General features: G+C 45.9%; 1 protein-coding gene across 1 annotated transcript in view; it reads left to right on the top strand.

Moving 5' to 3' along the window:
* Nucleotides 1–11,870, top strand: part of LOC107292515 — a 219,424-nt gene that overhangs the window by 118,197 nt on the left and 89,357 nt on the right. The window contains exon 8 of the mRNA XM_029285170.1: nt 9,464–9,552. Within this exon, the coding sequence (XP_029141003.1) occupies nt 9,464–9,552 (89 nt within the window). The remainder of the gene's footprint in view (nt 1–9,463; nt 9,553–11,870) is intronic.

The following is an 11,870-nucleotide window of genomic DNA, read 5'->3' as shown; positions in this document are numbered from 1 at the left end:
ACCACAAATTATAATCCATTCCACAGCTACATCATTAACCACTTTAAACCCCCCCATTCCAGACATGTTTGGACATCCTAACATCCACCATAAAGAAATGACACGACCTCGAACTCGAGACCAGGCAGCAACAAGGAATCTCACCATCTCATATCAAACCAATCTAACCCCAAAAAACCCCCCTCCCAAACAGAACACTTCCCCAGCCTATCAGAGCACAGCTAACCCCCCATCCTATCAGAGCGCAGCCAAGTTCCTTAACCAATCAGAGCACACGTCCACCCATTCAGAACACGACCAAGTCCCCGCCCCCTCAGTTCAAACCCCACTGGTAGTTAAAAGAAAGAAACAGCAGACATTTCATATTACTCTGAGAAGCACAAAGCTAAAAGCACAAGCCTGATGATGATGAATGTGATTTCATCGAAACGTCGCTATGATACTTCTAATCTTACACGGGAGAAAACCCAAATGACCAAAGACTCATATATATATATATATATATATATATATATATATATATATATATATATATATATATATATATATATATATATATATATATATATCAATAAATAAACAAATAAAAGTGAACACCAGGGTAAAATCTTCACCTCCATTCCTCAGGGCCTCCATTCCTCTTCACCTCCATTCCTCTTCACCTCCATTCCTCAGGGCCTCACAGTCGCAACCTTAAGAGACTGCTTGAGTCGAAGGGACCCGGAACAACAGCAGGACTCACTTCGAACCGAGGACCTGATAAGGTTGGTGGAGGTGTGCCTAAGAACTTACTTCACCTTCCAAGGCACCATGTTCGAACAAATTAAAGGGACGCCTATGGGGTCCCCGATCTCCAGTGTGGTAGCGGAGGTGGTGCTCCAGCAGTTGGAGCACGTAGCGATGGCCCAATACCAACCCAAGTTCTGGGCCCGCTACGTAGACGACACGTTTGCGGTCGTCAAGAAACATCAGAAGGCTGACTTTATGGGCATACTCAACTCGGTATACCCTGACATCCAGTTTACGATGGAGGGAGAGAGCCAGGACACCCTGGCGTTCCTGGATGTGTTGGTCCATCGACAACCGGATGGGTCTTTGAACACAAGGGTATACCGGAAACCAACGCACACAGATAGGATCCTCCATTACAAGAGCAACCATCCGGTGGCCCCTAAGGTCAGCTGCGTTAGAGCCTTATTCAAACGGGTATACTCCCACTGCAGCACGGCCGGAGTAAAGAAAGAGGAGAAGGACCATCTCTTCCGAGTGTGCAAGCGCAACGGATATCCAGCAAGGTTCGTTAGGCACCACAGCGCACCACCTGAACTTAGAAGGGACTTACCAACGGATGAGTTGACATCACGGCCAGCGTTGGTTACCCTCCCATACATCTGTAATGTCTCAGAGGCAACAGCGAGACTACTGGCACCACACAACGTGAAGGTAGCCTATAGACCCACTGACACTCTCCGTCCGACGGCGTCCCGAAGAGACAAAGACGACAGGAACGCAGGAACGTGGTGAAAGCAAGGTGATTTATTTCCCGGCCAAAACAAAGTCAGCACTGGGAGTGGTTTGCTCCCAGTGCTGTATATAGAGGTGCCACACCCCTTCCCCCCGCCCCCAACAGCAAGCCAACATCCGCCTGTATCCCATAAACGTCCCCGTAGTCCGGCCCCGCCCCTCCCTGGAAGCAGTCACGCCGGCCTTGTTCTCTCGCCGGCTGCTTGGCTGTTGCAGCAAGCCATCACCATCTCAGTTATTCTTTCTGCTGTTGCAGCCCTGCTCACGCTGCAGACGTCCTCCCTCAGGGCCCGCGCTCTCTTGGTCCTGACTGTCACATGGGCTGGCCAACGGGCCAGGGGTTGACGGCTCGGCGGGTCTTTGAGTGCAGCAGCCGCGGCCGGCCCCTTCCCCGACGTCTGCGGTCCTTTTTGGCGCCCCGCGGCCACCATCCGCGATCTTCCGGCTTCCCGGCTGGGCCGTGGCCAATGCCTGGCCTCCGCATGCCTCCCCCCTCACCCCCGTGCTGGGCAAAGCCGGCTGAGGCCTCCAGGACCCATGCGCGTAGGAGGCGGCTCGGGGAAATGAGGGGAGGGGGGTGGGTCGTACCTGTTGGCCGGGTCTGCACCGGAGGAGAGCTGGGTGGCAGCGTGCGGCGGTTGGGCAGCTGTGGCGGCGTGGGCGGCTGCGGCGGCGTTCGGCTGCTGCTTCCCCCCCCAGCGGATGGCAAGCCCCGCGGAGCTTGACACCCAACCGGACACTTCGAGCTGCAGCCATGCACCCCAAGGACCCACTCCCCAACATGGAGAAGTCGGCAGTCATGTACAGAATTGATTGCAGGGACTGCCCCAGTAACTATGTTGGGGAGACCTCAAAGAGGGTGAGAACCAGGGTCCATGAACACAAGCTGGCAATAAAACCGGGCGAATGTCACTCTCAAATATGGGCGCACATGGCGGAGTCCGGCCATCGGTTCGACTTCGACAATGTGCGGGTCTTAGCTAATAACGGTACGAAAGGGGGACGCTTGCTTAAGGAGGCGTGGCTCTCGGACGGAGATTCAATCAATCGGCATGTGGATCTCTGCCCAGCGCATTTGGCGCTACGAGCGTGGAGCGCAGGTAGGAACCCCCCATCCGGTTGGAAGCACCGTAATGGAGCACTGGGGATGCCAGTGGAACCGATGGAGGGAACCGCAAGAGGAACATCGCTTCCTCCCCAACCACCCCCAGACGTCCGGGCGTTAGGGAGACCGCGGGCGGAGTGCCCCACAACCAGGAAATGTATGCACCCCCGAAGAGCACAGGGGCCGACGGTGAGGGAGGGTATGGGGATGACGAATGACTTGCCAGGAGACCCCTCCCCCCTCCGAGGACATCAGAGTAAGGTGGCACCCCTCAACGAGGCAATGGGAGCGGAACTGGACTGCCGGATACCCTCGGCTGGAGCTAGTAGCATCGGTGCGGGGAGTAGGTGCAATGGTCCGACCAAGACCGGGCCGTACGGGGATGACAAGACGGAGGCTGACAGGGAGGAAGGGAGCCCCGGAATGATGGCTACTCGGTCACGCACGAGGAAGGAGAGGGAGAGGATGACCCTGCTGAGCCGTCCTGCAGGGGCGATCCGACCACCCCACTCCGTGGCTTCGATGTGCTTGAGCCAATGGAGAGTACGGAGCAACCCCCTGGGAGCCGGCGATCGAGCTGAGCATGGCAGACAGGAAGGGGGGAGGGAAAGATCCAGACAGGATAGCACCGGTAGAGAGGATGGACGCGGGGGTGAGGAGAAGGGGGGTGGCGAAGAGAGCGAAGGGAAAGAGGTGATGAAGGGGGGTAACGAACCCAGGCAGCCAAGGTGGGGCGAGCGGAAGAAGCACAAGGGCGGACCGCCGAGAGATACAAGAGATACGGGGGATACGATCAGGAAAAAGGGGGGGAAGTGCCCACGGGAACAGCAATGAGGTGGCTGGGACCAACTGGACTCCAGGGAAGGGAGTAGGCACCGGAATGATGGTTACTCGGTCATGCACGAGGGAGGAGAGGGAGAGGATGGCCCTGCCGAGCCGTCCTGCAGGAGCGATCCGACCACCCCACTCCGTAGCTCCGATGTGCTTGAGCCAACGGAGAGTACGGAGCAACCCCCTGAGGGCCGGCGATCAAGCTGGGAATGGCAGACAGGAAGGGGGGAGGGAAAGATCTAGACAGGACAATGCCGGCAGAGGGGATGGGCGCGGGGGTGAGGAGAAGGGGGGTGGCGAAGAGAGCGAAGGGAAAGAGGTGATGAAGGGGGATAACGGACCCAGGCAGCCAAGGTGGGGCGAGCGGAAGAACGATAAGGGCGGACCACCGAGAGATACAAGAGATACGGGGGATACGATCAGAGAAAAAGGGGGGGAAGTGCCTACGGGAACGGCAACGAGGTGGCTGAGACCAGCTGGACTCCAGGGAAGAGAGTAGGCACCCCGAGCCTGGTGGACTCGGTCGCTGCAGGGGGCAGGAGGATAGTGTTACGTGGGCAGGTGGAGCGGGAGATACGGCCGAAGAGAGCAAGAGGAGGGGGGAATGTTCCATCTACCCCCAGCCCAAATGGAAATGAGCCATGTGAAGGCGCACACACGGGCAGGAAATGCAGGATAAGAACAGCCGGCGGGGTGGAAACCACCGCCGGAGCACAGCCTATGCAATCAGGACCAGTGACGAGGTCCAGGGGCCGTGTGCAGGCCTTATCCAACCTATAAAAGACTCTCCCATAGACTGGCTTCTTAAGCCCTGATGATTTCAGCAGTGGAAGCTGACGAAAGCTTGGCGGTTGTTTAACTGGTATTAAACTTTTATAGTTTAATGATTTTACCCTGGTGTTCCCTTTTTTTTGTTTATTTATTGGTATGGATGTACCCAGGGATCACGTTTTTAGTATTAAAATGAGGGGTTGAATGAGAGGGTGGAGGCTGGGAAGGGAAGAGAGATGAGAGAAATGTTGTGGGGGGGCTGCGGAAGATGTGGGAGATTCGGCACAAGCACTGGGGGTGGATGCGAGGTAGAAGGCACCCCTACCCCCCCAATGACCCCCTGCCGAAGGAAGAGCAGGGAGGGGGGGAGGACTTGTGCCTACAGACAGGCCAAGGAAACATTGAATTGGAGGACCGGAACGGGAAAGAAAGAGGAGAGGGGAGAATGTAAAGGAAGGGGGGATAGTGGAGGAGTTGTCACGGGGATGGAGAGGGGGGAGAATGAGTGGCAGGAGCGTGGATATGATAGAGAGGGCATCCCCGCATTAAGAGAACGACAGGAGGGGATTCATAAGAAGGAAAAGGAGGGGTGTGGGCATGAGGGAAGAGATATCACTAACAGCAAGGTAGTAAGAATGAATGGGGAGGCACAGTTTGCGTCCCCGGAGGGATGCGAGGGGAGGAGCAATGATTACACATATACTCAGGGAGGTAGGATTGAATGGCGGTGTGAAGGGGAGAGAAAAGGAAGAGAGGAGATGGCTGGAGGAGGAGAATGAAGGAGTAGTGAGAGTAGTGAGAACACGGGTGAGAGAGAAGCCAGACAGCGCTACAGGGAAGGAGGAGGAGGGAAGTAGGGTGGGATTGCAAGTGGTCAGGAAAAGAAAAAAGGTTAATGAACAGCAAGATGAGGTCCCAAATGAAGGGGTGCCGTCCCCTCCCGATGAACAAGTAGAACAGGGAAAGAGAGGAGGTGGGAAAGAGAGAACCAGGAATGCAACAACTCGCAAAAGAAGAATCAAGAATGCAAAGCAGGAGGACTATCTGGGCCCGGTCACGAGATCGAGGAGCTGGGTGCAAAAGGCACCACTCCCATAAAAACATATATCCTCTTCAGAAGGAGCTGAAAATCCAATTAAAGATGCTTTTGGAGGCACAGTTTTTACTTGATCCTAATCAGGTGTGAGGTTTGTAGTTAATTGTTGCCCTGCTGAAGCATCTGACCAAAATTTTTCCACTGCTTGATGGCACTAATGCCATTGATGTAATACCTGTACTGGAGCCCGAGATTCAAGATGTATGAATCTTTTGCCCTATCTTTTCCCAATCTCTTAACCTAAGCACCCAGTGCTTAGGATATCAAGGGCAATGTTTCCCTACCTCCTCACCAGCTTCTTTATGTCTGCCTCAGGTGTTTTCACGCTTGATTTGTCTAACAGGAATCTTAGTTCCTGTACATGTTATTGCTGGTCCTGAGATAGATTGCAACCCTTACGTACCATTGAGGGTCCCATAGGACGAAAGTGCACTTAGGGGTCTATCCCAGACGCTGGTAAGTATGTTGGCTGTTGCTTTCCCTCGGAAGGGGGGGCTGTCCCTGTTCAGGCGCCATATGTATTACGCTAAGACAAAGACGCAGGCATTTCTTGAGCAGAGGTTTGAAGCTGCAGGACACAGCTTGAAAAACTCTGAGTTTATTTCTTCTTATATACTTGTTACAAACACCAGCTTAACCATTAGATGCTGACAAAGGTTTCTTCATTGGAAAATGTCTTCATGTAAGCATCTATTTTCTAGTAACACATTACATGGTCAAAGATCAGGTAAGAATAAATACAGGGAGATGAAAAGCAGAATGAACTAACAAAGACAGGAAGAGATAGAAAGAAACTTAAGCATATTATCTGTTTAGGTAGGTGAAGCATTAAGTCAAAAGGGTATGACCTTCTGGCTGCTTCATTGGGACAAAAGGGTATCAAGAGGTTATGAGGTTTGTGGGGGGGAAAGCATGGCAGTTTGCTGTGCATGTATTTTTCCCCACACCAGCTTTCATGTAAATTAGAACCGAGGCTAGGTTATGTCTAGCCTTTGAAATTAAAAAAAAAAGGGTTATACTTATTTTAAGGAAAGGAACTTAATTCATTGAAAGGGAATATGATTTGAATCAATGTATGACTTGAAAAATCTCCTGTCAAAGATCCTAGACAGATGTAGTCAGAGTATGCAAGATTGAACTGGATGGGTTGAAATGACATAGATCAGAGGTGGGGAACTAGGGCCCCTTTATGACTTATGGACTTCAACTCCCAGAATTCCTGAGCCAGCAGGGCCACAATTCCCCACCCCTCTCTCAAATGGGAAAAAAATGCAGATCACTAAAAAATTAAGGATGTTTTCGATTTGCTCTCAGATACCTCCCTCTGCATACACACAAACACACACAAATATAGCAATGGATGCTCTTCTAGATGGTCACTTACTTTTAGATTACATCCTTGAGGTTTGTAGAAAAAATCAAATGTATGTATAGAAGATATTTTCAATTGGAAATATTATCTAGCCTAAGTTATTCATTTGTGACAAAATTAAATTTGAAATTAATTTTCATTTCTATAACCATAACAGTGCTTTACTTTTAGTTCTGAAAATAGTTTTATTGAATTTCAAAAAGAAATTGTACACCAATGGTTATTGAAATTCTTTGCACTATCTCAAAGATTTTGTCATTCAAAATCCCTCTTCAGAAAACAAAGCAAGCTGGTGTATTGTTTGGATGGAGGGATAATGGATGGAGGGATGGAGGGAGTGAGGGAGGGATGGAGGGATGGGTTGGGATGGGATGGACGAGAGAGAAAGAGAGATTTAATATTGCCCTAAATGCCTTTAGAACAGAGAACAGACAAAATAGATTCTGATTTTGGATAACAGTTCAGTTTTAAAAGAGGTAACTTTGGATTCTTCTGAGGTTTTCAGATCATTGTGGAATTTGGGATGCTATGAGGCCAAGCAAGTTTAGCTGCAGGGCATCACCAGTTAATCAATACATGCCTTTTCAAACCAGTAAGTGTGCATAGGGAATTGACAGCTAGAATCTTGGTCTTCATTTTTTAGTCCTTGTTTAGAACCTTTACTTAGTCTTGCCAAAAACATTAACCTCTTCCTTACCTGTACAGTAATAAGGAGAACTGTTCTACTCTTTCAGGCAGTGTCCTGATAGCATAGCAATAAATTGGCCTTGCAATATTTTATATCCTCTGTTTGGCATCTGTTCTGAGCAGACACATCAGAATTGTGGTAATGCAACTGGGAGCAGGGCAAGCCAATGATATCCCTTGTGATACTTTTCACACCTACAAGGCAAAACTGGAAATAGCTCTGCTTTGTGCCGTGATTGCAAGTACTTGGTAGTTGAGGAAGGGGCAATTTCACTTAAAAAAAATTATTGGTAAAATTTTGAAAAACAAAAAAGTAGGGTAAAAAAACCTAAGATGATACTCACACACACACACACACACACCACACACACACACACACCACACACACACACACCTCTCAGGAAAAAAATATCTGCCACATTAGAATTTTTTAAGTAAATTATTGGAGCTGGGTCTCTGCTTGGAAGAGTCACAGGATTTTTCCCTCAAGGACTTGTGTGGATATATTTATTTATCTAAAAGTTTTATATCATGAAATGCTGATACTTTTCATAGCCTAGCAGAATATCAAATTATGTTTCCAACATCATGATGATTAAATAGTTTTAAAAGCCATTAAGTAAGCAAGCTATTTATGCAATTCAAGTACTTGGAAAGTCTAATGAAATTTGACCTTCTTAAGAGACTTAGTTTTGTCAAGTGTACATACATCAGGAAACATATTTTATAATTTGTATGCATATCAACCGTTTGCTTTAGTTGTACACTGATTTGTGGTTTGGTACTATTATAGAATTTGTATGCTGGCTTGCCATTGGTTTAGCTTAAATTACTTGACTAATGTGTGGGCTGTAGAGGTCATTGTATCAATTTCACTCTTAACTACCCAATTGCTTCTGTTTCCTACCTAGATAAGTTGAAAAAAAGCATGGTCTTACATGGCCAAGGAAAATATGATTTTTTTTTCTGCTTGCAGTCTCGGTTGCATATAGATTATACTATTCATTCAATAATTTCCTAATGACACTCCATTCTTGCAAACAAAATTATTACTGCATTTGAAATGAAGGGCAAGTAGAAATGCAGCTTGATCAGCTCTTTCAATGTTCAAGTGGATAAATTCTCCTGGAGCTTTCAGTTACCTTGTGCGTGCCCTCCTTGTGTACTCTCTCTATATAGGTAGTCCTCGGCTTATAACCACAATTGAGCCCGACATTTCTGTTGCTAAGTGAGACAGTTGTTAAGTGAATTTCAGTCCATTTTACAACGTTTCTTTCCGCATTTGCTAAGTGAATCACTGCGGTTGTTAAGTTAGTAACATAACACAGTTGTTAAGTGAATCTGGCTGCCCCATTGACTTTGCTTGTCAGAATGTCTCTAAAGGTGGTCACATGACTCCAGGACACTGCAACTGTCATAAATATGAGTCAGTTGCCAAGCATCAGAATTTGGATCACGTGACTATGGGGGATGCTGCAAAGGTTGTAAGTGTGAAAAATGCCATTGTAACTTCGAACGGTCAGTAAACATATTGTTGTAAGTTGAGGACTACCTGTACAGAAGTCAATATGACTTGAGATTTTCCAGCTCTGTTTCTCTTGCTATTATAGATAGATGGATAGAGACTGATAGGAAATGATATGTTTTAAATATAGATAATGCCATTGAGGATCAGTTCGGTCTTTAACTATACCCAGTTAAGATTCTAGTGTACAATTTGGAGAGTGAATTTTCAGATAAAAAGACACAAAAAGCTACAGACAGACTTTATGCAGTTAAAATACAAAAGTCAATATGCAAATGATGGTCCCTTGTATATTATGTAATAATAAAATGTGGCTTGGTTTAAATGAAGGCATGCCTTTTAAAAACTCAGTATTGCAGCCATATTCATGCTTTGAAAATCCCACCAAGGTTAAGGAGAGAAAATTGTCTTGTTATTTTATTATAATAAGTTTCTCCATTCAGGCTCCAAACTGCTGGCAATCAAAGAAAATTCTTAAATGAGATCCATTTTCTATTTGAGATATATTGCATGTTTTGCAGACTCCACTATATTTTTGTTTTTCTGTTTCAGGTCTCAGTAGTCAACCAGCTGGATATGCAAGTCATTGTGTCAAATGTACCTCCTACTCTTGTAGAACAAAGCAAAGATCAGCTTATAGGGTAATGAATATCTTCATTCTGTAACCACCAAAAAGTCATTTATGATTAAAAATGTACTGATCCAAAGACATACCAAAAAATCTGGTAATTTTTGTAATTTACTGATTTATTTAAAAGATTTGTATGGCTTCCCAACTGAAAACATAACCCTGGACAGTGCATAACAATAATGGAAATCAGAAATATAAAAATCATAACACATAAAACCAAAACAGAACATGGTGCCTTAATCATGCTCCACAACCAACTTCAGACATCCCCATTCTACCCCAGTTAAAAAGCCATGTCTTGATGTTTTTCTGAAAAATTAAAAAGGTCGAACCTGCCAAAAAGTCTGTGTGGAGGGTGTTCTATAACAGGGGCCCCTAACCTCTGGGCTGCTACCCACTAGTTGGCCATGAGGTGTTTGCAACCAGGCCGTGGAAATGGTGAGGTGAGCATGCATGCACACATGCACACCCATCCCCACTTGCACCAGCAGTGGGTGAGAGAGTGCATGCAAGCTCCATTTGTGTGAGCGGCGGGCACATATGCATGCCACTTGTGCAAATAGAACTGTGTGCATGTGCTTGGCAGACGCTCACATGGAACTATCCCCTCCCCCCTCCCCCGGTCCTCAAAGCCGGAAAGGTTGAGGAACTCTGTTCTATAAGATAGCCACAGAAAAGGTACACTTCCAAGGTGCCACTAGATGGCAAGATTTCAGGGATGGGTACTGGAGTCTGCCTACTCTATCCAATCTGGTTTGATGCACTGATACTCTCAGGGAATGGTGGTTTCATATACAACTTGGTCCTATGCCAATAGGGTTCTGAATGTAATAACAGTACCTTGAATTGCACCAGGAAGGAAACTGAGAGCTCATGTAACAGCTTGACACACTTATATACAACCAATACTGTATGTACCACTGTGTTCTGGATCTATGGATTTGTAGTGTCTGAGTGGTCTTCAAGAGCACCTCATGTAAGTGACATTGCACATATCAAAAGGGGAAGTGAGACTGTAACATCAGTGATAAATCATAAAACCATATTAAAAAAAATAACCCTAGAGGTTAGTCAAACTAAGTAGTCCCTAAACAAGTCCACTAAACATGGTTCAGGCAATCCCACCTAAGCTTTGATATAAGGAATCTGTGTGGTCCCTAATTGTTTAACTTGCCTCAAGAAACATTATGATTTAATGAGCTAAAACTTAGATCCTTTTCATGTGTTCTGTGAATCAATCTCCAAAGCCATGTGACTAGAATCATCTGTGCTGCAACCCTGTCTACTGACTGATCAACACAGCTTAGAGTTTATATAAAAGTATAAATGAACCCAAGTGTTTGCTGAAGGGGTTTCTCTAAGCTTAATTAACTTGGCACAGCTTTCTTTTGAATTAGTATGCAGAGCTTGAAAGGAATCAAAGAATATAGCAACTACAGCAAGGAAATTCAGGCTGGCCATGCAAGATAAATCCCACTTTCCTCTTTTCAAAATATTATTAATGAAACAAAACAAAACAAAAACTTAGCCCTATTAGTTCCCCCCCCCCCCGTTTGTTATTTAAAAAAAAGACACGGTATCTTAATGGGGACCTCCATCAATACAATTAAATTATTAAAATTTATGAATCATTTGTAACACTAATGAAGGCTTGTTGTCTTGTGAATGATGCTAACTTTTAAGGCAAAAATACTTGATTTTCAGAAAAGTAATAGTAATTACTTCACCAATTCGTGATACTGAGGACCATTAGATTTCTCTTTCTGAAGGATGATTATAATAGAAGAGGCAATATATATTGTCCTACCTTAACAATGAAAGCCACCTGGGTGACCTTGGACCAGTCACACTTCAACCCACTCACAGAGTTGTGGGGGGGAAAGGAGGAGGCAGGTGTGTTGGCTACGTTTGCTGTCTAGAGTTCTTTGTTAAAATAGTAAATACATAAAGAATGAATCAGTGTTAAACATTATTTATTGATTGAAATTATATGCTGCCCAACTAATTAAATAAAAATGTTCATATTCAGAAGTGAGCAATGTCACATGGACCATTGCATACATCACAACTCTGAAGTGAAGAACTCAGAAAATAGTATCAGCATCAGCAGCCCCCAGACTAAGTGATCCTATAATAGACAAGTAATCACTGGGACTCCAGCTAGAACAAAGTATCAATATAAACCTTCCAGGGTCAATGAGATTATCCAAGACATCAATGGTGTTGTTGTTCACAGTACTCTTAGCAAAAGTAGTACAGGTAGTCCTCGATTTATGATCACAATTGAAATAATAATAATAATAATAATAATAATAATAATAATAATAA

The sequence above is a fragment of the Protobothrops mucrosquamatus genome, unplaced genomic scaffold (genome assembly GCF_001527695.2).
Source record: "Protobothrops mucrosquamatus isolate PMUCROS unplaced genomic scaffold, P.Mucros_1.0 scaffold1363, whole genome shotgun sequence".
Classification (NCBI taxonomy): domain Eukaryota; kingdom Metazoa; phylum Chordata; class Lepidosauria; order Squamata; family Viperidae; genus Protobothrops; species Protobothrops mucrosquamatus.
The sequence above is the reverse complement of the archived record's forward strand: the minus strand, read 5'-3'. Positions and strand labels throughout refer to the sequence as shown.